Consider the following 27417-nt stretch of genomic DNA (forward strand, 5'->3'; position numbering starts at 1 on the left):
TTAGAAGAGGCGTTCCCCTTGTTTGTGTAAACCGTGCAGGCCTCTCCAATTCCAGTGAATTCAAATAACATTTGCTGCTGAGAATGAATGCATCATCCAGAACCCGTCTGGTTTTACTGCCCCCCACCCCCCATGCAAATACACAAATACTATCAAGTACTGTGCAAATACTATCAAGTACTTAGTCGATTAAAATGTACTGATTAAACAATTAAGATTTCCTTCATTGGGCAATATATTTCTTTTGCTAGAGATAAAATGTTTGGGCTGACTCTTCATGTGACCTTAGTTCACAGAGAGTCATCTCTTTTTACCTAGCCCACCTCACAGGGTTGTTGTATTGAAAATAGAGTAGAGGCAGGGGGAGGGGGAACCATAAATATGTTAGAAGTGCAGGCAGGGTCAGATGAACAATTAGGCCAAGTAGGCACTGACCTACGGCCCCCATGCCTTTAGGGGCCCCAGACTGGCTCCCTGCCTCCCATTTCTCCCTGCTTGCAGCTCTCCCAGCCTGCTCGCACAGCCAGCATCTGGGCTGCTCTTTGCCGGACTTGCCTGGTGCGGCTGCTGCTGGCATCATCGCCAAGTCTGCCTCTCCCCCGCAGCTTTGTCAAAGGGGCTTTTGAGAAGGTGCCTGCAGGCTGCAGTGGGGGGCACTGGCGGCTGGGTGGGTGTTCTGACATTGAGATAATTTATCAGGGGGCCCCCTGAGATTTTGACTGCCTAGGGGCTTCCGCGCAGGGTTTAATCCGGCACTGAGCGCAGGATAAAAACCACAGTAAACACCAGGAGCCACGGATGACCCCTTGTAGGCAGGTACGTGTCCCTGCAGCATTCAGTTGCCTCTTCAAGTCCGCCCGTCGCCTGCGCCTTTAAAAGGCGGGGGCGCTCCAGGGTCAGTCTGGAGGAGGAGGAGAATGAATGGGAGGCGATGGCGCTCATTAGCCACCAGGCGCAGTTCCAAGCGAGCGCACAGTTAAGCGGCGGAGGATCATGTGGTGGTGGGGCTATCTGGCCGTTTTAGCGGCGCCGGCGTTCTTCTTCGTCCTGTACAAGGTGCTGAGCGGTCGGAACCGCTCGCCGAATCCCTTCCCGGCAGACTCCCGGCGGCCGCCCTCGCCTCTGGTGACCGACAAAGACGCGCGGAAGAAGGTTCTCAAACCAGGTAGCTGGGGTGAAGCAGAGCCCCCAAGGGCGCGGGGTCCAGGGGCGCGCAATAGCTGCTTGATGTTTTGTTCCCATTTTTTCCTCATGTTGTGTTTTCTACGCGCCGCATTCCGTGGCATTGTATTGGTGTGGTTGCTACGCTGTAAGTAGTTCAGGTAGAAATGGACCCAGCTCCAAAAGTTGTAATAACAAATAAGAGCTTAGATCCAAGTGGTCTGAAGCAGAAGAACAAAGTAGGAGTTAAATGCCACCTTTTAAGACCAACAAAGTTTTATTCAGAACGTGAGCTTTCGTATGCAGGCATGCTTCAGACGAAGGGATAAGGTACAGTGGGCTGAAATACACGTAGTTGGTGGGATAAGAGTGCACACTGATACAAAGCTAGGATCACATGGCAGAACACTAACAAATTAGGCCATTTGGTCTGGATAATGCAGAGATTATGCTTATTGTAGGGTTAGCAGGTGCCTTCTTTTTAGAGGAGATGTCCTCTTTTTTTAATGTCTGTCCTCTTTGGGACTCTTAAAACTGACAGAAATGTCATCTTTCTGCGTTGGAAGGTTAGGATTTAGGAATCTGCCTAGATAGTAGCAGTTATAACAGCTTAAATAGTAAAGGTATTTGAAATGAGATTTGTCTTAGCTGTCACTTGTTTGAAGTAGTCAGTCTGGAAATATGCTGTTGTTAGCTTTTCAGAATATTGGGACCCCAGTTTATGAGTTTAGCTGCCTTGATTCAGATTGCCATAGGTCAGGGCACACGTTAAAGAGACATGAACTTTGAAATCTTGTTGCCCAGGATGAAATTTGGATCAGCAATCAGCATGCTGTCTCTCTCCACATGCACACCTTATCAGCCTACTGGTGCTTTTCCAACTGGGTGAGGTGCCCTGAACTCTCCCTGCAAGCTAAAATGACTAAACTAAGGCTATTGTACTTTGTTTACATAAATTGAAGGCAGCGGGGGGGGGGGGGGGGGGGAGGATGATGCAGATGGACTAAATCAAGGAGGGGGGGTGTGGAGGAAGCAGTTTGCAAGACCTGAGCAAGGCTGTTCACGATAAGTCCTAGGGTTTTGCCATAAGTTGGAAGTGATTTGATGGTGCTTAACACACCAGACAAGGTGCCCTGAATGCTGGTTACAGTGTATTAGTAATAAAATAAAGACAAGAGTTGCAACGAGTGCATATTTAACTTTCCCATTGAAATCCACAATACTTCAAAGTGCTCAGTAGTAGATGGACTGTAGTCACATATTTTATTGTACATTTTTATCCAATCCTTCCTCCAGGAAACTCAGATATTAGTTTACTTTTGAACAACACTTTAATACAGGTTGTTAGGGGGGGGGGGTTGGGGGGGGGGTTGGCATTGATGTGAGCTACTTCTCAGAGCCTTAAAGTGCCCTCTTAAGGACTCTTTCCTGGGGGTAAGCCCCACTGAGTAGATCTTGGAACAGAACTGATAATAAATGTTAGGCTTTGTCTGGGAAACTTTCTGTTCTTTTGAAGTTTTGCTGAAACTAATTTTGCTACAGGAAGGAGCCTAAAGCTTACTTTTTGTGGACCGTGGGCTCTAATGTCATTCAGACAGACTTTAGTAACAAACGTTAAGCATAGAATATAGTTTCTCCCAGAGCATCTCCCCCCCCATTCTTACTATTCCCTATTTCTCCTGTTTGCTAGTTATATGTGCAGCCTGAGTTTATGATGATGTTCTCCAAGTCCTACTGATTTCTATAGAACTCACTATAAGAGAACATAGGATTATAGCCTGTAGTGGTATTTTAGATATTTTAGACAGCAGAAGGGTACATTGACAAGATGAAGAAGATATGCCTTTGCCCTGACCCCAAACCTTGGGGATGCATGATGGTCTCACCCCAAGGAGCCACAGTGGGCTGCAGCTCCTGGGGTGCATCTACCTATTTTTCCCCTTTATGCTTCATGTGTTTCTTCATGTAGTTGCTGTTCTGGGGGGCTTTCTATGTATCCCAAAGAACACTGGTGCATAGATGCTAAGAAGCCGATGGTCTAAATCCTATCTGTGACACAAAACCCCTAGCTAGCCATGGGCAGGCTGCTCTTTGTTGGCTTCAGCCCCTTTTTGCAGAGTCAGGATAATAATGCTGGCATGCCTAGCAGGACTCAGAATTACTGTGATAATATAGACCGGGGATCCCCAGCGTGGTGCCCACTGGTGCCGTGATGTCTGTGATTGCCAGGACATCTGCTGACACCTTTTTTGGTGCCCACCAAGTTCTTCTAGACAATGTGTGAGGCCAAGTGGGGGCTTTTGCCCTGCAAAGCTTCTAATTTGCTGTGCAGATTTTTAAAAACACTGTTTTGGCAGCAGCTGCCACTACACCATGAAAGATCTTCACTGTATGACCAAAGGTAAGCTGCGGCGGCTATTCTGTAGTTCACCCTGCCTCCTGCAGTAGCCATTTTGTGGCTGGGTCTACCATAGTGTGTCAGAATTCTAGAGGTGCCTGCAGGCTCAAAAAAGTTGGGGACCCTGATACAGACAAAGGTCTGTACTGTCTGTCCTAAGTATTACTGCCAGTGTTTAAATGCTCATCCCACCAACAGTCAGGATAGCACACATGCTTTCACACATGCTGAATAATGTAGTTTCAGTCCACTTCAGCAGCCAAAGTGGATTTTGCCATTTCACACAGTAAAATCCAGTTGCAAAGTGCACTGAAAGTGGATTGAATGTGCATTAGTTAATGTGTATGTGAAAGTGCCCATGGTATGTGGACTTTGGCCAGCAGGCACTTTGGGCATAATTCTTACTTAGTTGTGGGCTTGGTTGGAGACTTTAATGAAGCTGCTGTCTCAGTCCACAATAACAGTACAAAATAGGCAGGATAGTGACATAATTTGGTCAGAGTTGCTGTGAGAGCAAGATAAGATGGTTATGAAACTAGTAAAAGGTCAAATAAATAAAATGTGTACTGTAAAAAACTTTTGCTACTTCCTCTTTAAAAGGTGGGTTAAATCACCCCTTTAAGTAGTGGCAAGTGTGTTCTTGTCTTACCTAACTGATCAGTCCTACGATGCTTAACACAAGGGGTGATTAACACATGGAATTCACTGCCACAGGAGGTGGTAGCAACTACAAGCACAGACAGCTTCAAGAGGGGATTGGATAAACATATGGAACAGAGGTCCATCAGTGGCTATTAGCCACAGCGTATTGTTGGAACTATCTGGGGCAGTGATGCTCTGTATTCTTGATGCTTTGGGGGGGGGGGGCAACAGTAGGAGGGCTTCTAGTGTCCTGATCTCACTTATGGACCTTTTGATGGCACCTGGTTTTTTTGGCCACTGTGTGACACAGATTGGATGGACCATTGAACTGATCCAACACGGCTTCACTTATGATCTCTCTGGGCTGGAGAAATTAAACAGTAGCTCAGGGTTTGTACCTTGATCTCACAAGCTTTCTGCTGAATCATGCAGTCACTGTTCTGTAGAGCTGCCTATACTATTTGAATAAAATGGGTATGATCTGATTAATTGTTCTGTCACTGTCTACCTGCGCAGGGAACATTTTGCTGGTGGGATAAAGCCTTCTTTGCCAGTAGAAGGCTCTGTTGTAAGTGGATGTCATGATCCTGCATGAGTCCTGCAGGCCCCAGAGAAGCCTGCCTAGGAGTTACGAGGGAAAGCCTATATTTCCCAGGATCCCTTCTATCCCTCTGATTGGGTGGCAAAGTTTTGGAGGGAAACTAGCCCAGAGAGGGGTGGGGTCTAGGAGGAGAGCATAAAAGAGCCAAGCCCAGAGAGGGTGTGTTCTTTTCTGAAGAGGCTGCAGGCAGAGAAGGAGGGTTCTCTGGAACAGGCAGCTGGAAAAGATCCCTCAGCCAAGGGAAGTGCGGTGAGTGGTATTAGAGTAGGGACTGTAGCGCTAAATGTGTCAGAGCTTTTGTTTATTTGCACCAATCTTTACTGTTTCATATTCATTTTAGCACTAAGTTTTTGTCACCCACTTATTGTTTTAGAAATTTAGAGCACTAATAATAAACTTTTTGTTGTTATACTGCCTGGGTTCTCACATCTCCTTGATCACAGTTAAGAGGTATTTATTAATAAGGAAGACAAGGGTGGTTGGGTGCTCTGGGCCCTCCATACAGACCCTTACCAGAGTGGTGGCAGCCAGTAGAAGGCCCTCCCAGGCCCCTGCTGTGTGACAGTGGAACAGATTCACAGGAACTGGTTGGACCCAGCCAGCATTTCTGCTGGTGACAACGGGATCCCGTCTGACTGCCCCAAAAGGCTATGTTGGATATTATGGGTCCTTCGTGGGCAGAAGTCATTTGGGGGCAGCAACAAGGAGGGAACTTGGTGGGATTAAGCAAAAAAGCTGGCTGAATTCAACCCAACGTCTGAGGAGTTCTCCATTACAGCATAGACTGGTTCCTACATCTAAGAACCGGCATAGCAAGGAGAGAGGAATCCTTTGAGAACTTCGCAAGGTAATTGCCTGTGCAAAGGCTTATGCTGAAGATGGTTTGCTTGATCTGCTATCTCGCATTCGTCTCAGCAAATTAAAAAGAAAAGGGAGCAGCCAGAGGCCAAGGAGTGCATCACACAAACAGGCACACATGATATGTCTGAAATCTGAAAGTCAGATCTTAGTAGCTGAAATGATGAATCTTCAAAGCGCTGCCCCAAGGCCATGTGCTGGAAGGCTACTGACTGCCCAGCTGCCGTGGTGCCACCACTCTGGAGTCCAGGCAACAGCTGGGACTGCCTGCTTGCAGTGGCTGCTTCCATCTGTCTCGCTTGGGGCAAGAGCTGCCCCACTTGAAACCAGGGGGGTCCTGGAGGGTGGTGGCGGTGGCAGCAGTAATTCTGGGGTCCCATCTTAGACTTCTGTCCAGGACTCCAGAATCACTAAGACAGCCATTGGATGTTGGAGCAGCAAAAGAACTTGCATGAGAGAAAGTAGAAAGCTTTGGTAGGTTGGAAGACTAAGAGTCCGTAAGAAAGTACCCCATCATGATAGTGCAGAATGGAGGGGGGAAGGGACTGCAGGAGAAGGAATTGGTCAACATTACCATGCAAACACAGCCAGTTATCCACTTGCCGAACAGTAGCAAGAGGAAACAATTTTGCACAATTCCCTCTTCTTACAGCAGCCATATGTCTTACCGTTACAAGGAGCCTTTTGCTGTTGGGATAAGCCTCATCTGCAGGTGGAAACCTCTGCTGTGAGTGGAACGGATTAATAGGTACTAACCTAATGGGTTGGGTCCAGCCAACTTTCCTGCCGGATCACAAGGGTCCCCCAAGCCATCAGCAGAAAGTTGGGGGGGGGGGCTGCTATGAAGAAGACAGATCTCCTTCCACTCAAATATTTCCAGGATCCATCGCATTGTGCAGTGTTGGAATGAGGACAGTACACAATGGTACTTCTATTCCACTATCGGCTATCCTATTCAAGCAGAAAATGATGCTGATTTTGTCCTTTTGTTTTTGCCTTCCAGTGTTCTCCCAGGACAAGGTTCCTGACCATCTAGATGCCATTGTCATTGGAAGTGGCTATGGAGGCCTGGCTGCAGCTGTGGTCCTCTCCAAAGCTGGGCGGTGTGTGCTGGTCCTGGAGCAGCACGGGAAGGCAGGGGGCTGCTGCCACACTTTCAGTGATAAGGGCTTTGAGTTTGATGTAGGTAAGTCTACCCAAACAGGCTACCTTGTGGACAGAAGAACAAACCTTAGAAAAAGACCCAGGTTCAGCTGCTGAAGTTTCTGGTGAAGGCATGTGTTTAGACAGCTTTTTATCAGGACTAAATCTTGCTTTTCAGCCAGTAAACTTTTTGCAGGGAGCAGGGATTTGAATCTGGTCTCCTCCAGGCAGACTTATCCAGTGCACCAACTGGCCTCAGTGCTTATAAAAGCTATACTAATATTGGGTCCTGCCAGCTCTTCCACTGCCAGGGACTCCATGTGTGGACCTGTCTACCTCCAGTACCCCAAAATTCTTCCCCAGGATAAAAGACAAAGAGTCTGACCGGCCTGGATTGGGACTTGAGCAGACCACCTCCCCCTCCCACACAAGCAAGCCCACTGTCTGCTCTCTGGCCCGGTAGCAGGGCTCTCTGGCACCCTCCAAAAGACCATTACCTACCAATGGGCTGAAGATACCAGTGCCAATAGGGCATCCAAGCCTGTCAGAGGGCCAATAGAAGAGACATTGCAGTGGAGGTGGCCCAAGAGCTCCAGCGTCCCTAGGGCATGGCCCCAAGTCCAGGGAAGGTGGCAGGGTGGGGTGGCAGCTGGAAGGAGCATGGAAGAAGCACAGGCCATGGCAAAAAAAGGAGTGTTGTGGGGACGTGGCCAGAGGCTGAATCCCAAGCTGCCGCTGCATTGAAGCAGCCAGGAGAACGCTCTTCCTCCCAGCAGCCAGGAAGCACCAGCGTGCACCAGGAGCCCCACCTGATTGTACCCATCTAAAAAGGGGGAGGGCCCAAGTGGGGTGGGAGAACAAGGAAGAGAATAAAAGGAGGCTGGCAGAGAGAGATCAAGGAGGGGGTTGGAGGCTGATGCTGACTAAGAGGCTGCATGTCTGGAGAGAAAGGGGAGCCTGAAAGCACCTAGCTGGGAAGGAGAGCCTACAGGATGACACAACTCGGCCTCCCATTTCTGAGACTTCTGGCCTTGGGAGGAAAGCTCCACTAGGGAGACCCAGGGGTGATGGTGGGAGGGAGGCCCAGGGAACTCCAAGGGGTTGGCCACAGAGTCAAAGCAGAAGCTTGGACCCGGGAAGGTCCCACACTTTAGTCTCCTGCAGGAGGAGAGCAGGGATCCAGGGCCCCTGCTCTGCCACAGAAAGGAACAGGGTCAATCTAATATAAGTTTTCACTAGTGCTGTTCATTTTGCTGGTCAACAGCTCTCTGGTCTGCTTTCCTAAACTCTGGGTAGCTCCTTCTGGCCATCCAGCATCAAGGGGCAGCTCCAGCTTGGCCTGCTGCTGGAAGATCCTGTGCCTGACAGGTAGTGAATGGGACACATTTTTTCAGTAGAACCTATGGATGGCTGGATGTACCAGTGAACTAAATAACATGAAATTATACAGGCACATTTCCTTTAGCAAGTTACCCCAACAAAGGCACTTGCATAGACGTTCTGGAATGAGGACACTGGTTTTGCCAAAGTTTAGGTGGTCTTCCATTATAATGCTTTGCCATTGCCTTCCAGGTATCCATTATGTCGGGCAGATGCTGGAGAATTCTTTTTCACGCATGCTTGTTGACCAGCTTACAGAAGGACAGCTCCAGTGGGCGAAGATGGAGTCTCCCCTCGATGTGGTCATTCTAGGAGATCCTGAAAATGGCAAGAAGTATTACATGTACAGTGGGCAGAAGGAACACGTTGATGGCTTGAAGAAACAGTTTCCAGATGAAACGGCTGCTATTGACAAATTTATAACGCTTGTAAAGGTAATTTTTTCTAAGCTGTTTTGGTAGACCAGTTTCACCCCTTCGTTTTCTTGATAACCCTCTTTTTTTCTCCAGTGGGGATCCAAAGTGACTTACAACCAGGGGTCATTTTGTAGAAAAAGAGGTGCTGGAGCTCATTAGCACAACTCATTTGCATATGCCACACACCCCTGTCATCACCAGAAGGTGTAGTAAATTATATCAGCTCAGCATCTATCTTAGAATGCTTCTTGAATTATAATTGCCATAAAACCTTACTCCCATCATACTTTTTCCAGTTACTTTCTCCTGTGTGGTCATGGTGGCGTGATAAAGATTTCTATCTGTCTGCTTTATGGGTTTTGGTTATTTTCCCATTTTTTATGAAAGTTTATCAAATCTTACAGTTCAGCAGAATTCTCACTGGGGGTTTGAACAATGGAGCCCAGAAGTAGGTTTTATTTTGGGGGTAGGGATTTAAGAAAGAGCACAATAAAATTTAGAGGTTCAGGAGCTCTGCTTCTGTGAGCTTCTGCCCAAAATGAGCCCTCTTTACAACATTGTTCTCCATTTTATGCTCACAACAACCATCACTCTAGAGAAGTAGGCCTGGATGAGGGATGTGCAAAAAAAATTGTATTTTTTATATTCAAGTATATTAAACCCCAAAAATATTGGTGTTCTTCGATATTCCCAAATCCCAATATCAGTATGGTATTTAGAGTCAGGTTTTGTTGGAAATCTCTTTTTTTTTGCTCCATTATACCCTATGAGAATCATTGCAGTCAGTGGTCCCCATAGGGTATAATGGAGAATAAATCTGGGACTTTGGGAGGAGTGTTTTGCAACATAGTTGCTGGTGCCTCTCCCACCCACCCCCAAAAAAGCCCTCCAAATTTCAAAACGATTGGACCAGTGGGTCCAATTCTGTTGGTTTCAATGGAGGGAAAAATGTGTTTGAAGGGATTGCTGTCTCTTTAAATGCCTTCTCCAAACTGCAGCTTTGGTGAATGAACTCTGAAGGTGTTTAAAGGGCTCACAGCCCTTCAACAACAACTCCAAGTGGCAAGTTCACCCGGAAGGTATTTAAAGGGACTGCAGTCTCTTTAAATGCCCTTTAAGTTAAACTATCCAGTGGTACTGAAAAATCCCAAATATTTTCAGGGCTCATCCATTTTAGATAGCTGGAAAATAGCCAAATCTATATCCAACAGAATATGTGGAAAATACCAATAAGGTGGGATTATTTATTTATTTGACTTGGATTTAGCTGAATGCACACCCCTAGCTTGGATCCCCTGGATCCTAGTCTGATGCTGTAACCCCTATACCATGCTGGCTTTTGTGAAATGTAACTTTCATGTTCAGAGACAATTTACCACTTTCAACCATTTTCAGGTGGGCATCAAAAGGTGGTTTTTTAGGTTGGTATCCTCACTTGTAGGCTTTTGGGGGGGCATCTCGTTGGCTCTGTGGGAAACATCTTGGGCTAAGATGCGTTTCTGGTCTGATCCACTATGTCTGCTGTGATTTGTGCTCTTAAATTGGCTCATAAGCTCTCAAAGCACCTTGCAACAGAAAACCATCACAACCTGAATGTGAATGTTTATAAACTGAAGAATCCCTTTCTTCCATACAAGAACCATTACAGCACCAACAATCTCACTGAATTAATATAATGGAAATCAGAAACCTGCCATCTTGGACTTTTAATGAATGGATTGATTGTTGATATGTATGGAAATGTTTTATTATATATTTTATTTTTAATATTCTATGTTAATAATTAATGTTTTTAACTGTTAGCCACCCTGAGTCTGTCAGGGGAGGACAAAATATAAATCTGATAAATAAATAAAACCAAACATTCCGAATGGAAATGTAAAGTAGTTTGACACTGAATTGATACTTTAGTCAGAATGAGTTAATTGTTGCTTTCGGTAGCAAAACTGTAACTGGTCTGAATGGGAAGGAAGTAATCATATGTAGAAAGTAAATTTGGAACACTAACGTTCAGTACAGAAGTTGCTATGCCTCTTTGACAATTTGGTACAACTCTAGATTCAGTGTATTAAAACCGCAGCCTTCTTCCTGCTAGGGAAGGTGAATTATCAACATTCCTGGTTTTATGCTTGGAATACTGAAATCTGCAGCCAAATCTTGGAGATGTGTGCAAAACTCTCTTAACTTCCTTCCCTCTCCTTCTGCAGAAAACTGCCAGAGGAATTAGCCACATGACTCTCCTGAAAATCCTCCCGATGCCCTTGGTCAGGTTTCTGATCTCTACTGGCTTGCTGTCCTCTATCTCTCCATTCTGTAGGATGATATCCAAAAATCTTTCAGAAGTCATCACCGGGCTCACAACAAATGCAGATTTGAAAGCAGTGTTCAGTTATATCTTCCCTACCTATGGTAGGTGACTCTAACCCATTTCCACTTGCATGCGGCGGGGGGGGGGGGAGGGGGTTGTGAGAGGGAGTGTGCTCACAGGCTTGTCCCTTTAGCTAACACAAACATACAAATAAACACAGATGTGAAGTTTCTTATACCATTTTTCTCCTTTCCTTTAATCTGATCTTAACTAAAAGCCTTGTTTCTCTCGTGAGCCAGAGCTAACATCTGGCTTGGGCTTGTGTGTCAAGACTGGCTGGCTGGGGAGATGCAACTGGTGGGGGTGGGGATGGGTTAAGCACACTAGCCACTGCTTCCCCCTCCCAATCATGCCTTCTCCTTGCCTCTTATTTAAATACGGGGAGACAGGTTTCCAAATCCAGGCCTGCTGAAGAATGTCTAGTTTTGTCTGATGTTATGCCACGCTATCAGGTCCAACCAACCTTGAGGTTCAGTTCAGAGGATGAATTTTCAGCTCATGAGAAGACTCTCGGCACACAGCACAATTTAAAAAAAAACAAAACCCTTTGCATTGAATTCAGTTAAAACATTTAGACTCTCAGAATGTATGCACAGCAGAAAACATCCAGCATTCAAGCAAGAGCAACAAAGCTTTAAAAGCCAAACAGGGCTAGCAAGTCTCAAAGGGGAAGTAGCAACTCCTTATGAGAAGTCCTTACGACAGGTTCATGGCAAAGTCACGATTAATCAAGAGTCATTTCCATCTTCATGGATGGCTTGTCATGCCACCAGCATAAAAGTGCTCTGGTCCCTCCTGCCAAGTTAGGAAAAAGTGTTAGCTTCCCCCCCCCCCCCAACCCTTCAGATAAGAGAAACTTGCAGCTGCCAGCAGTTATCACAAGCGATAAGTTAGAGGTAGAGGTAAGTCCCCTGTGCAAGCACCAATCATTTCCGGCTCTGGGGTGACATCGCATCAGACGTTTTCACGGCAGACTTTTTACAGGGTGGTTTATGTTAGATCCTGCCAAACATACAACTGTCTCCCAGTCATCAAGGCTTAGCCATGATAAGCTTATTCAGCCCTCATCCATTGCGCACACGTGACTTGCTGATCCCCACATTCTGTTTTCTTGGCTATGTCTCACAAGCAGCTGAAGTTTTTGTATTGTTAATTTTTGTATTGTTGATGTCAGGTTCTAGCTTTGGAGTTCTGGCTGGTTAAACAAGACTTTTGAGATTTTGTTTTTAAACATATACGCTATGGAATCTCTGTTTTACTTTCTTCCAGTTCTTTGTACCTAACTTCAGTGTAAAAAGGTTAGGTTTATTCGATTTATATCCTGTCCCCCCCGCCAAAGCAGGCTCAAGTTCACAATGAACCAACAATAAAACATTGAGTTAAACATTAAGTTAAAAACAATCCAGGTGCTAAAGGGCCACAGGACCTCCTCCAATATCTGTTGAGTTCCCTTTCTCTAAAAGAGCTGGGTTTCTATAACTGCAGGTGGAACAAAATAATAGGGAAATGAAATCTGGCAAGGCTTTCTCTTTTCTCTTGGTAATTATTTTTATTTTATTTTAATATATTTCTATTCCGCTCATTCCCTGTAGGGCTCAGGGTGGAGTGCAATATATGATAACACAATAAAATGCAATAAAAACATTTTATAAACAGACAACTCAACAGCACTCAGAAGATTTACCACAATCACATATTGCCCAGCCTGGCCATCTCACATCATGATATCCCATAGAGATGGCAGATATTATTCTGTTTTATAGCACAGGTGACAGTGTTGGCAGGGGAGACCAACCAGATCAAGTTGGTGCCCGCAGCTTCAACTAAAAGCCTGGCAGAACAGTTCAGTTTTACAGGCCCTATGGAAGGCTAATAAGCCAGGTAGGGCCCGGATCTCAATAGGGAGCTGATTCCACCGGGTCGGGGCCAGGACTGAAAAAGGCGGGCGTCTTTTGAGGGAAGGCGGGCGTCTTTTGGACTGAGGACGGCCAACAGATGTTGGGAGGCCAAACATAATGACTTCCCAGGCATATATGAAAGGAGACAGTCCCACAGGTATACAGTTAAAATGGTTCATTGGCTTCTGGTAGGTATTGGGAGATATAGGAGTGTATCAACAGGGGCGTAACATCCAGGTCATTTATGATGTAACCCGCCCTGAGCCTGTTCTATGGGAAGGGTGGGCTAAAAATCGAATAAAATCACAAAATGTCACAGTTCCACTGTAAACTGTATTAGTCAGGCCGCACCTGACTATGCAATTCTGGAGCTCTCACTTCAAGAAGGATGTGGACGGAATGGAGTGGGTGCAGAGGAGTGAGACAAAGATAATCGGGGGCCTGGAAGCCAAGCCCTATGAGGAAAGGCTGAGGGACTTGGGAATGTTCAGTCTGGAGAAGAGGAAGTTGAGGGGGAAACATGATTGCTCTTTCTAAGTATTTAAAGGGCTGTCACTTAGAGGAGGGTAGGGAGCTGTTTCTGTTGGCAGCAGAGGAGAGAACTCGTAATAATGGGTTTAAATTAAGGGTGGGAAGGTATCGACTGGATATTGGAAAACTATTTTACAGTAAGAGTTGTTCAACAGTGGAATCAGCTATTGAGGGAGGTGGTGAGCTCCCCTTTACTGGTGATCTTTAAGCAGCAACTGGACAAACACTTGTCAGGGATGCCATAGGCTAGGTGGCCTGTATGACCCCTTCCAACTCTGATTCTATATGACATAACATTACAGGATGCTGCGCTTTTACTGCATGTTAATGATAGAGTTGGGGAGAGATGACACAGGGCAGCAATAGCCAAGAGCTCCCTGTATTGTCCACTTCTACTGTGTAAACTCCTTGACTTGAGATTTTACATGCAGCTATCTATTACTTTACATTCTGTCTATAAGAAGTGCTCTGGGGAACTCTGAATGGAGTTTTTCCTGTCTCTTATCACTTCCATTTCAGATCTTATGAGAAGAATGAAGCGGTGGGATGTCTGCTCACTAGGAGATTCAAATCAAGCTTGCCTGACAGTTTCACCCTGATTACAAATTACTAATGTGGGCCAGTGAGCTAGTAAATTTCTGTATGGACTATTTGCAGAGCCTTGATTGCTGGGAGGATAAGAAGACTTTTCTCGTTGAACTGCAGTTATGCTTTGATAACCCCTCCCATCCTAATCCTTCCTCCTCCTCCTCCTCCTCTCTTCTTTTACAGGAGTGATTCCCACTCAGACCAGCTTCCCTCTGCATGCGGTCATTTATGATCACTACTTGAAAGGTGGCTGGTATCCTCAAGGGGGACCCAGTGAAATTGTATTCCACTCCATCTCCATCATTAAACGGGCTGGAGGGGCAGTCCTTACCAAAGCGCCTGTCCAGAGCATTTTGGTGAATTCCCAAGGGAAAGCCTGTGGTGAGTTAGACTGGATTTGGGAGGGGGAGCATCTGAGAGTTTGGTGTCAGACTGGCTAAGACTGAATATCCTGTTCAAATATTGATCTTTTGCTGTCAACTAGGTAGCCCTAGGTTACCCTGTCTGTCTTAGCCTTGGCCTCCTATCTGCAATACAAGGATGGTAATACTTTCCCGCTCTATAGGGTTGTTGTTGTTGGTAATTTATATTCCACCCATTCCCCCATGGGGGCTCAGGGCAGGGTACATCAAAATAAGTAATAATAAAACAAACGATCAAGAACACCTAAAATCACAATAAAATCAATTACAGCTTTAAACTGAGAATCTAATCAGCACTTTACATACCGTTTGTTATGATGTTACATAATCCACTGGCCCACATCAGTGACAAACAGCCCAAATAATGATGAAATAGCAACGATTAAAAGACAGTGTATACAAAGCACTTTGACAGGTGTAAGTACTATGTAAGCAGCAAATGGGAAATGCTAAAAGGAAAGTCAGCTTATGTATTTTAGAATATTTGGCACCCTTTTTATTATCTGTGCCAATGAATTGTGATGGTTGTATAAAAGCCCCATATTAGGGAAAAGTCAGAATTCCCTCCACACTAGAGGAGCTTACGAATGGTGGGAAAGAACTCTGATGCGGGGACGATACAGTGAGCTTTATCTCTTGTGCCACCCAGTGATCTGGACATGAAACTTGAGGGATTTCAAGATTGGTCTATGAATAGCCTAGGAGAGGGGTTCAGGAGAATATTAGGCTGCTTCTTTCCTGAAGCTAAGCAGATATGGCCCTTATCCTTGTACGAGAGGCTGCCAAAAGCCTCATGTGAAAATGGGGTACAAGCCAAAGGATGGAGGAGAACTTAGAAGCCCCTCTGTGTTTATAGAAGCCCTTGGATTTGCCAGAAGGGGCTTTGTGCTTGATCTGTTACTGAGATTCAGGTGCTCGCACCTACGTGGAACTGACATTTTTTTACAAGACTGCTCTTCAGTCATCTTTCATCTTGTACATAATGGCACATGTCTGTGTAGTGCATTTTTATCCTCCACAGAGCTCTGGATGCTGCACATGGCTTTCCCATCCTCAGGGCTTTTTTTGTAGTAGGAACTCCTTTGCATGTTAGGCCACACACCCCTGTTGTAGCCAATCCTCCAAGAGCTTACAGGGCTCTTAGTACAGGCCTAATATGCAAAGGAGTTCCTGCTACAAAAAAAGCCCTGCCCATCCTTATTTTATTCTCTCAGCCCTGTTGTGAATGGATTGAGGTCACCCAGTGATTTTTATGAATGAGTGGGGAAATGAGCTAGGTTCCCGCCAGATTCTAGTTTGACATTCTAAGTACTGCTCTGGCTCTCAGTTGACCATTCTGTTAGGATAAACATGCAACTGTAGCCCAGGCAAGCCCAATCTCAGAAATTAAGCAGGGTTGACCCTAGTTAGTGTTCAGATGGGAGACCACTGAGGAATACCAGAGCCATGACATAGAGGCAGGCAGTGGCCAACCACCTCTGAGCGTGTCTTGCCTTGAAAACCCCACCAGGGGTCACCATAAGTCAGCTGTGATTTGACAGCCAAAAAATAAATTGTCCTCAGTGTTAAAATATCCTCAGGTTCAGTCATCATGTTGAAAATGGGACTTCAGGGATAAATCCTGGCTCAAGGTAAGCATGTCATGTTTCCTTAACAAAAATACTGTGGAACCTGTCTTGCATCTGAGAGAGCATCTCTTAAGGTTATGTACAAGGCTGAAACTGGAGCATATTCCTTTTGGCTTCCTGGCATCAGAAGGGTCTGAAAAGAGAACTTGGGGAAACCTTAGAGCAGGATTCTCCATAGTTCCTTGCCTGGCTATTCCATGAAGAAGACTGCAGATTTATACCCCGCCCTTCTCTCTGAATCAGAGTCTCAGAGTCCGTGCTTTTCCTACCACATTAAATTTCTTGGAAAGTGTTTAAGTGGGTTATCTCCCTAAGCCTTTCTATTAATTACATTAAGCTTCCCTTGCCTGTTGAAGGATTTTCTGTAATGCTGATCAGCATGCTGTATCCACTAATTCTCAGCCAGCCTGATCGTTCGCATGAGACTTGCTCCGTTAATATACATAAACTGTTTTGTGTATGAAGTGGTGTGGGATAGAGGGGCTTAGAAAGGGTTTCCAGGTTGGATCTTCTCCCAGCCATGCTGTGTAGCCTATCTCTGTTTCAGTCTGTCACCACTTACCTACCTCCTCCATCTGCAGTCTGGCAGTAACACATCTGCCTGCTCTACGTGGTTGGTACATGAACACATGAAACTGCTTTTTACTGAATCAGAACACTGGTCCATCAAAGTCAATACTGTCTACTTAGACTGGCAGCAGTTCTGTAGTGTATGAGGCAGAGGTGTTTCCCATCACCTACCGCTTGATTCTTTTACCTGGAGATGCCAGGGATTGAACTGTGACCTTTTGCATGCCAAACAGGTGTTCTACCACTGAGCCACAGCCCCTCCTAAGGAAAGGAAAGGTCCCCTGTGCAAGCACCAGTCGTTTCCGACTCTGGTATAACGTTGCTTTCACAACGTTTTCATGGCAGACTTTTTACGGGGTGGTTTGCCATTGCCTTCCCCAGTCATTTACACTTTCCCCTCAGCAAGCTGGGTATTCATGCCTCATTAATCCATGCAATCCACCCTGCCACGTGCAGCTGCTGGCATGACCTCGGGTCAGCCACAAGTTCTCAGCAGAGTTGTTCTGTCCACCTCAACTAACTCATCATTGGGTGTCTGTTGTGGGGAGGAAGGGAAAGGAGATTGTAAGCCACTTTGAAATTCCCGAATTAAGGGCAGGGTATAAGTCCATTATTGTTGTTATTGTTGTTAGTGCTGTGAAGGGAATACTCATCCATTGGCTTCAACCTAAATTGATCATTTGTTGAATAACATAGGAGAAACTTCAGGGACTTTGCTCATTTGGGTCTTGTTCTGCCTCTTCCAGGTGTAAGTGTTAAGAAAGGCCAGGATGTAATGAATATCTTTGCTCCTGTTGTGATTTCGGATGCTGGTATCTTCAACACCTACAACCAGCTCCTGCCAGAAAAATTACGCACTTTGCCAGGTAAGAGGCCACATTACAAGCAGTGTTTCTGTACTGTAGAGATATGGAGGGTTTGTAGCCTGTGTGCATACATGCATCTTTCAGACATACACCTAAGGTTTTCAAACTTGAGACTGTGGAGTGCAAACATAATGTGCATACTAAAATGCCAAAATCCCTGTTAAATTGATGCTGATCTTAAAGATTGTAAGAGGCCAGTAATCTGCAGGCCTCTTAAAATGTCTTGTCACAGGTTCACCTGCTTAACACTTTATTTATTTGGTTTGATTTATATCCCGCCCTTCCCTAGACAGGCTCAGAGCGGTTCACAACCAATAAAACAACATTACAATATAAAACTTAAAACAATACTATGCAGTAAAATAGTCAGCAAATTTGCAAACTATCAGCAACTCTCCAAGATCTTTAATGCTTATGGAGCTCATGGTATTAGTACAGCGGTATCGGCTGAGACTCAGTTCTGTGGCGTGGCAGCTGTCTCCCGCTATTCGTTAAAAGCAAGTTGGAAAAAGTTCGGTCTTGCAAGCCCTGCGGAACTGTGAGAGGTCCTGCAGGGCTCTGATGTTATTGGGGAGCACATTCCACCACATGGGAGCTGCCCCAGAGAAATCCCTCTCCTGGTGATAGTCACCCGGGCTTCCTTTGGCCCAGGAATTGTTAAAAGATTCTGAGATCCTGAACGTAGTGCTTTGTGGGGCACATGTGCAGAAAGGCGATCTTGAAGGCAAGCAGGCCATAGAGGGCTTTAGGTCCCAGGCCATAGAGGGCTTTAAAGGTTAAAACCAGCACCTTGAAACAAATCCAGAATACCACAGGCAGCCAGTGCAGTGTTTTCAACCCAGGCTGAATGTGCTCCTATACAGGTAGCTCCAATAACAACCTGGCTGCAGCTCTTAGCACTATATCTGGCAAGAGTCTATCATCCTGCCAGAAACAGCTAATTTTAAACACCTTTCTGTTGTCCATCTAGCCACATTTTTATGGCAGTCATCTTCTGAACTCTGTCTCTGCAAACCTTTTCCTCATCTGAAATATGGGTGCACAGAGTTTCCAGTAATGATCTCCATCATGCCACAGACAAAAGCAGCGCTGCTGACTCCTGATCCCAGTTGTGTCCTGGGTTCACATTAGCTGCATAGCCACAGGATTTCTCTGCAAGCTCTTATTTGTCTAATAATCTAGTGTGACCTTTATGACCCTTAAGCTCATTTGTTGTGTCACTGAATTCTTCTAGACAGGCGCATGTGGCCTTATGGTCTTTAGCCTGCATACTTCTAAGCATTAATTTAGTTGTATTGAAGCACTGTCTTGCAGTTTCATTTAAGCTTGGATCACTCTAAGGGACAGATTGCTCTACAGAATAGGCTCCATCTTGCCAAGCTAATACAGATCCTCAAAAGCAGAACAGAGCAGGGGTGTCGAACTCATTTGTTATGAGGAGCAGATTTGGCATAAATGAGACCTTGTAGTGCTGGGTCATGTGTGTTATAAAATGTTATGTCATGTAGCAGAGATGTAAACTTTATAAAGGGCACAAACAAAGATTTTTTAAAAAAAATTAAACCATGCTTCAAACATTAGCACTCTTGCAATATTTTGTTCATATAACAGTCCTGATAACTGACACCACTTGCTCTGAATTATTGCATCAAAGTCTGGAGACAGTGTCTGTGCTGTAGCAATGAGTATGCTGTTCAGGTGTGTATCTGTAAGTTGCAAACTCACTTCTGATTTACTGCCATTCGTTACAGAAATCTCATGGTCATTGCTCGGTGCCCTAGGACCCATGGGAAAACATGAAATGACTGGGCATTGCGCACTTTTGTACTTAAGTTGCTTAGTGTTCTGGTCGAGTACATGTGAAGGCACAGTGACACAGACTGAGGGCTATGTGTTTATCTAGTAGGTATAATCTTCCTCAGAAAAATAACTCCTGTGAGGCAGTGCAAAAATAGAGGCAGCAATGTATAGTGGTCAGTATCAGCCTACTATCCGGGAATCCTAAATTCAAATACAGTGAAAAGGATGGAGCCCAGTTGTGCCCAGCTTAAGGTCTTTGTTTTCCACCTGTGGGAAAAGGACAGAACCAAGCTGCAGATAGTTTTGTTGCTTTCTCCCAGGTCAGACCACTACTTAGGTCATCTGCTTAGTCACTGACCTAGCAATTGGCTATACACCCCCAACTAGAGTTTCTATTGGTTTTTCAGACCTGAGACCATGAGGGTCCCTTGCTCATAAGAAGTAGGTTTCTAGTTTGTTCTCTAGCCTGATGGTGATTGCCTGAGATCCTGACATGCAGTTACTGTGTTGTTCATGGTGGCCATTTTGAAGGTTGCTTGTTCAGGCCAAACAGCTTGCTGGCCTGTGTGGACTCTGGAGAGAGACACTTCGGATTTGCTGAGAATCTTCAGCTGAGAATGGTGACATCTGATACTTGGAACCATGTATTACTGTTTTAGTTCTTGAAATCTTAGCTTTTTTGTTTTATCCTCACAGTTTTTGCCGCTTTTGAAATATTCTTGCACCCAAATAAAATATATTTTTAAATTTACTTCGGTGGTTATTTGTCTTCAGCTGGCCTCAGTCTAAATCCAGAGCTTGACTTGACTTGGCTGACCATGTACCAGAGTAATTTGCTTTTGTGAGAGAGCCTGCCTTGCAGGACTGACTTTCTGGTTTAGTCCCAGGAAGATTGGAAGCTTGTCCTTTGGTCTCTAATCACTGGGATAGTCAAAAGGGCTGGTGGCGGACTCCCAGGCTGGTGGGTGCAGACAAACACTACAGAGTTTTGTAATTTTTTGTTCTCCAGCTCTTAAACAGAAATTCTTGGCCTAGGACTGGATGTGGTTCCTTTGACAGCCCCTCTCCCCCCGCTTTGTGCTTATCGGTGACAGTGTTTTCCAATTGCCTGTTTTAAGAAATTTATTTTGCTCCCAACATGCTGCCTTGCTTGCAACACAAGATGGCATTGTTTTGGATTCACATTTTACTTGCAGAGCTTGTGTGTCAAGAGTGCCTCTTGCCATTCAGTCAGGATGTTACTTTCACTTCCCGCTTAGCCAGCTACTATCTCTGTAACGAATAAAGCATTTTTTTCAGCCTGTTCTCGGGGACAGCCAAGGCCGTCTCCGACTGATAAGCGTGCAGCTGCCAGGGGCCTGGGAAAAAAGAAGGGGGGAGGGAGGGGCTGCTTGCTTCACGCCTTGAGTTTGAACATATAATGATTACACCTAAAGGTATAAGTAACGGACATTTGCCCGCCAAAGCCAGTTTTCGCAAGAACTCTCTTGCCTCAAAGTAACTCAGTAAAGACAATTCTCTGAATGGCCTGGTGTTGATTACTGAACTGCTGGGGACTTGACACTGTGCAGCCCATAAATTTTTGTGATTTGGGTTTTTCAGAGTGCCTGCCTGCCTTCCTTCCTTCCTGCAGGTGTTCAGCGCCAGCTGTCCATGGTGCAGCACGGCATTGGAGGGTTCACAGTCTTCATAGGACTCAGAGGCTCCAAGGAGGAATTGGGACTGGAAGCCAAAAACTATTATGTCTACCATCAGAACAACATTGATGAAGCGTAAGGCATAGTTTTGCTCCTGTAGCTGAAATGCTTTCTCTTGCTTGCTGAGCTTCTGTGAAGGTCTGCAGTAGGATCCTGCCACCTTTTAAAAAAAATAATAAAGTGACCTCCCTGTAAATCACTGCTTCAGGAAATTTGAAATGATATCCTGATACAGGGGAGGAGGGGGCAACAAAACAAATGGTGACTGACGAATTCTGGGCCTGCTGGTCCATTTGTCAGCAGTACCAGCTCTACAAGGCTTGCAGCCCAGCTTGACCGCTTCATCTTCTCTGCCAGGCTTGGGAAGGAATTGTGCTGGATTGTCAGGCAGCTGCAGTTTGTGACAGAGAAGTCCAGTGACTGCCAGTGGGCCAGGTTCGAAGAACGGAAGAATGAAGAACTCAGTAGAGAGGAAACAAAGCAGGGCAGGGCAGTTCTTGAGGGATGAGAGGGCACAGCTTGGCTAACCTAAACGCTCCAAGTCTGTCCGATGCATGTAGGAGAACAGGGGCACAATTGTGAGGTGTTGGACTGTACCAGTTTGGGCTGGGGGAACCAGAAATCGATTTTTTAAATACACCCCTGAAATTTCCCTGCAGGAACTAGCACTACAAAGAGTGAGCTGAGTTACTACTTTTCTAACTTATGGTCTAGTTGTTTGTTTCCACAGGAGTCCTGGGTTTGGTGGAGAATTCAAAAATAGTATCTGTAGCTAAAATGGTACAGTCCAGTCGTCTGTCTCATTCTGTTTAAGTGTGTGTACAGACAGGCTGGCTAAGATTCAGATCCAGGGACTAAACTCACTGTTGTCTTGTACAACTGTATCTAAAGGGCTGATAAATGTGGTTACTTTTTGTTGTTAGCTATGAGCAGCATCTTTAGGAGTACAAAACTGAGCCACATTTTTCTCTTACAAAGTAGTGCATTGATGCAATCTTGACACCAGCCAGTAGGGGTCACTAATGTTCACTTTGTTCCTCCCAGCTCCATGCTTGTATCAATAAATAGCAGCCTTAAAGCTCCACTAGCTTTGTGAGCTAAGCTTTGTTGTGGCACTGAACGCACCACCTTTTTCCCACTACCTTGTTGATATAAGCATGTTTGTTCCATAGATCAGTGCTGAACTTACAGAATGCCTTGTTTGGGCCTCACCCAAAACTTCAGAAAGTTACTTGGAAAACTATGTGTGCTACACAGCTGCATTCATTTAAATGCCTGAATATCTTTCTCCACTTTTTGGTACAATTTATTGTTGAACCCCTGAGGAGGTTTTATGCTTGGAAAATACTGATCACACTGGTGTACTGATGGCACTAAGTACACAAAAACAGTCCCACAGAACATCTATTTTGTCTTTGAAACCATTTAGGGCAGCAAACAACAAAGCTGAAATAGCCACAAATGCCTTAATGTGCTGATGCAATTTCTGCTGTATGAGCCATTTCCTTCTTCTCCTAAGATCCCCAGACTAAATTCTTCTGATCACTTTAGACCAGAGTCCCCTCAGTATGGCACACACCAGTACTTCACTGGGTGCCTGCCAAATTTTTCACAAAGTGGAGTGGGCCATTGTGAAGCAGGGCTTATTATTAGCTGCTCTTATTCCAATGAAAGTTTTTTGCACAGCTGCATTAGCAGCTGCAGTTGCTGGGGGTCAAGAGGATTGGTAAGCACCTAGGCTTCTGGTTCCACTCCCCCATTGAGTTTTCCTTCTGTTTATTCCCCCTTCTCTTTCCACCCTCCTAAGCTTCCCTTCATTTCTTTTTATTCCCCTTCTGCAATCCCTTGCAAAGCAAGGAGGGGGGGGAGGTATTGGCTCCTCCTTCTGTGGCAGCCATTTTGGGCTGGCAGTCACCACCCCATCTGAAGATTCCAAAGGTGCCCGCAGGCTCAAAAAGGTCAAGGGCCCCCTGATTTAGAGGGTACACTTGAAGCAGAGTGTTGCCTAAGTAAGCTCAGGATTACTGTCCTTAAGGACTTCCTTTGTGGAAAAAGCCCAGCAGGCACTCATTTGCATTTTAGGCCACACCCCCTGATGCCAAGCTAGCCAGAACTGCAATCCTGTGCATTCCTGCTAAAAAAAAAAGGCCTGCTGTCCTTGCTTAAATTGGTATTTCCAAAAAGAAATAAGTCCTCCTTAAACCAATTTAATTTGTGAGCTAAAAATCTGTGGACACAGCAGTAACAGGAATACCCTTGTGACCCAGCCAGGGCCCCAGGCATTGCTGCTTTGCCCTGGTAGAAATTTTTGATATAAACACCCCTTCCCCCCAGTGACCTGTATACAGTCCTGAGTCAGGAAAAACAGTGTCCCATTTTGTATCTGAAACCTTGCATATAAGACCAAAGGGGGCTTTGACTCTCGGAAGCTTATACTCTGGAAATGTTGTTGGCCTTTAAGTTGCTCTTGGACTCAAATCTGCTGCTGCTACAGACCAACAGCTCTGCCCACCTGAAACACAAGACTCTTACTCCTGGGCTTCAGCCCAAAACAGCACCCCTCTCAGGGAGCCAGTTTGGTGTAGTGGCTAAGTGCGTGGACTTTTATCTGGGAGAACCGGGTTTGATTCCCCACTCGTCCACTTGCACCTGCTGGAATGGCCTTGGGTCAGCCATAGCTCTGGCAGAGGTTGTCCTTGAAAGGGCAGCTGCTGTGAGAGCCCCCACCCACCTCACAGGGTGTCTGTTGTGGGAGGAGAAGATATGGGAGATTGTAAGCCACTGAGTCTCTGATTCAGAGAGAAGGGCGGGGTATAAATCTGGAATTTTTCTTCTTCAGCGTATGTGTCAGAAGCTTATCTTCCTACTTATAACTACTCTCTAACTATTGCTAGTCCCCAGCTTACATTTAAAAATAATAGTATAAGAAGAAATGCATGTCTCCCCCGCCCCCCAACTCATGGGGAAGTCTTTTCATTTTCTCGACAGGTTCATCTCATACATAAACTCATCAAGAGAAACTGCTGCGAAGCGAATTCCTTTTTTGTTCATTGCTTCTTCGTCTGCTAAGGACCCCCTATGGGAGAAGAAGTATCCAGGTATTGGGGGGCGGGGCAGTTGGATACAGACAGGACTTGATGCTTTAGAGTAGAGACCCCCAACCTTTTTTATCCCAGGGACTGGCCCCGGAGCCAGCGGCCACCCCCCCCCACAGTGCCTCCTCTTCCCACCCACCCCATTTCCTCCTCCCTCCTCTGCCCTGCCCCCCACAGCCTTGCCACGCCCCCCCCCCCAACGCAGCCTCACCGCCTCCTGTTTTTTACCACTTTAAGGCCAGGGAAGATGAAGCACCTTCCAGACTGACCTCTCCCCCCACCCCACCCCGCTGATCAACTGATCCAATCGCCGGGAGAACTATGGCAGCGTGGCTGTTTCAGCGGTTGCTCGCTGCTGCTGCGACGGTTTTCCCTGCTGATTGGATCAGCAGAGGGTGGTGGAGGTCAGCCTGGAAAGCGCTTCATGGCACCTTCCCCGCCTTAAATGGTATAAACGGGGGATGGTGAGGCTGCGCGGGGGGGAGGGGGGGTGGCTGCACGGCCCACCTAGAAACAGGCCATGTACCAGTCCGAGGCCTGGGGGTTGGAGACCCCTGCTTTAGAGAATGTAAGAACATAAGAGAAGCCATGTTGGATCAGGCCAATGGCCCATCCAGTCCAAGACTCTTTCACATAGTGGCCAAAAATCCAGGTGCCATCAGGAAGTCCACCAGTGGGGCCAGCACACTAGAAGCCTTCCCACTCTCTGCCCCCCCCACACACTAAAAGACTGTGGCAAATGGACTGGCACAAGGACCTTGGAGCCAACAGAATGTGAGGAGCCAGCACCAAAAGCAACCTGAGGGGTCCTCCACCCTCTCTCCGGTCTCCTGTAAAAATGTCCTCTTGTGGGAGCCCTGTGCAAACGAACCCCCTCCTGTTCTGTCCTTACAGGCAAGTCCACTCTAATCGTCCTGACGGCTGCGAGGTACGAATGGTTTGAGGAATGGAAGGAAGAGCGGGTGTCCAAGAGGGGAGCAGATTATGAAGATCTCAAAAATACTTTTGTTGAGGCTGTGATGGAAACTGTATATGGCATTTATCCTCAAATAAAAGATAAGGTAAGGGAACATTTTGGATTTTATAATTAGCCACAAATTCTCTGCAGCTGAATTCAGTCTGTCCACTCAGCTGGCCCAGCATACTGAAACTGGACCCAGCTGAGCTTGTGTCCTCACCCCTCCTTTCACCACCAGTGGAATTAAAAGATGAAATCTATTCACATACGGATTGTCAGGAACAGTTTATGAATGCATTGCTCACCTAAACATATTGAATGGTTAAGTAAAACACATAATGGTCAACTATTGGGCGGGGGGGTAACCCAAAGAAAAACTATTTGGGGGGCAGCACAATGAAAAAAAAAAACAGGTCTTGACAGAAATGATCCTACAAACTGGCAGAGTATGCAGGCACACAGCTCACTCTTAAAACTAACCCACCAGGACAAACAAAACCAGCCAGCAGCAAGACAAAAATGTAGCCCTTCAAGGCCCAGACCTCCAATTTTGGCTCTCTGGCCTGGTGAACACATTGCACCTTTTTTTCCTGGGAAAAAAAAAAAGAGCAGATTCTAAATAAGCATCCTGAGGCCTTAGCTGAGAAGGCTGTGCTCCTAGCTGATGCCAGACTGGCTTCCATAAAGGAGGTGACCTTAGCAGGCCTTTCATGTTCTGATACCCGTGAGGAATGCATTCTGCGATATCTTCTCTTGCTCACTGCTTTCTTTCTCAACAGGTTGAGCACGTATCTGCAGGGACTCCTCTCTCCAACAAGCATTACATAGCTGCTCCACAAGGAGAAATGTATGGAGTAGATCACTGCTTCTCTCGCATGCAGGTTGATGTCATGGCCACGATCAGACCTCAGAGCCCTGTCCCAAACCTCTACTTGACAGGTGTGTTGCTTTCCCATCCATTCTTAATTTTGCAGCCTGCTCCATCTCATGGACACAGAAATGATAACTACATGGTACTAGTTCTAAGTATGACTAGGATTGGGGCCTCAGAGAAACAAGGCAGAAAAGCAGTCTAACGTCTTGGACAAGAACAAAAAAAGAAATAAGCATGAAAACAACTTCTGTGGTTTGTGTTCTGTATTGGACTGTTCATGACAAACTTTCCTTTAATGCTGTCATAAGACAAGCTTAGCAAATGTTTTTCATCTAGGGTGTGGTGTTTCAAGTCCTCTGACTAACACAGAGGTCTACAATGCATAAAGAGGATTTGAAGGCCAAGCTTTTTGCTTCCTAGGAGACGGTTCCAAATACTAAGAGCTGGAATTAATGTATAATGTTCCCCTTTCTAAAATCTCTGCCTTTGTCTAATTTTTGTTTCCTGTCTTATCTCAAATTTTAGATTATAAGCTCTTCTGGGGGTAGAGCCCCATCACATTGCACTGAGAAATGTGCTTTCAGTAGTCAGGGCACTTCACCAGTTATGAAGAAGGTATCGGATGCCAGTTAGTTGTAACACGTAAGGTATATAAAGGGAACCTTGGCAGTGGTGGTTCTTCCTTCTTACACTTTGCAAAATGTAAAACCCTTCAGATAGCTTTGGGCCTGTGGGCAGTAGGAAGGAAAACAGGTAACAGTATCAATGCAGATTAGCTATCTAATTTCATTTTGTTTGTTTTTTTAAAAAAAACCTCTTGTTTGATTTTGCTCTCTACGGGAGTCAGTAGCAGTGTTCCCTTTAAGCTGAGTTAGCGTGAGCTAGCTCACAGATTTTTAACCTCCAGCTCACACGTTTTGTCTTACCTCAGGGAAGGATGACCCCAGAGCGCACTAATTTATGCAGTAGCTCCCAACTTTAATGCCAGTAGCTAACAAAGTAGAATTTTTGCTCACAAGACTGTGCAGCTTAGAGGGAACATTGGTCAGTAGTGTCAATTATGTGGAACAACAAGGTCAGGATCTTAGTAACTTGCCCTGGCCTGGATAGCTCAGGCCAGCCCAATCACATCAGATCTTGGAAACTAAGCAGGGCCGGCCCTGGCAAGTACTTAGAAGAGAGACCTCGAAAGGAATACCAGGGCCAGGATGCAGAGGCAGGTGAATCAAGCCACTTCTCTGAAAATGTCCTAGCAACACTAGGAGCTGCCAGAAGTCATCATGACTTCCAGGCATGCAAGTCCACACACACACACACACACACACACACACACACACTACTTTAAAAAAAAAAAAAACCTTAGTAACTTAATTTTTGCTGCTCCAAGGAACTTGAATGAAATTGTTCTATACAGGGTGCCATACTGTAACAAAAAAATACCTAATCTCTAACTTGATAGCTGTGACCAATGTTGTTTGGATTTCTATGTGTGGGGGAGGGCTGTTTGTTTTTAAACCTTGGTC

The 27417-nt window shown here is 45.7% G+C and overlaps 1 protein-coding gene across 1 annotated transcript in view; it reads left to right on the forward strand.

The window, feature by feature from the left end:
- The first annotated feature begins 901 nt into the window (after positions 1-901).
- RETSAT (retinol saturase) overlaps positions 902-27417 on the forward strand; it is a 29598-nt gene continuing 3082 nt past the window's right edge. Inside the window, exons 1-10 of the mRNA XM_060250469.1 lie at positions 902-1165; positions 6664-6846; positions 8376-8617; positions 10807-11008; positions 14168-14365; positions 17351-17470; positions 20904-21042; positions 23956-24065; positions 24957-25123; positions 25800-25959. Coding sequence (XP_060106452.1) covers positions 994-1165; positions 6664-6846; positions 8376-8617; positions 10807-11008; positions 14168-14365; positions 17351-17470; positions 20904-21042; positions 23956-24065; positions 24957-25123; positions 25800-25959 — 1693 coding nt within the window. The 5' untranslated portion in view covers positions 902-993. The remainder of the gene's footprint in view (positions 1166-6663; positions 6847-8375; positions 8618-10806; positions 11009-14167; positions 14366-17350; positions 17471-20903; positions 21043-23955; positions 24066-24956; positions 25124-25799; positions 25960-27417) is intronic.

This window comes from Heteronotia binoei, chromosome 12 (genome assembly GCF_032191835.1).
Source record: "Heteronotia binoei isolate CCM8104 ecotype False Entrance Well chromosome 12, APGP_CSIRO_Hbin_v1, whole genome shotgun sequence".
Taxonomy (NCBI): Eukaryota; Metazoa; Chordata; class Lepidosauria; order Squamata; family Gekkonidae; genus Heteronotia; species Heteronotia binoei.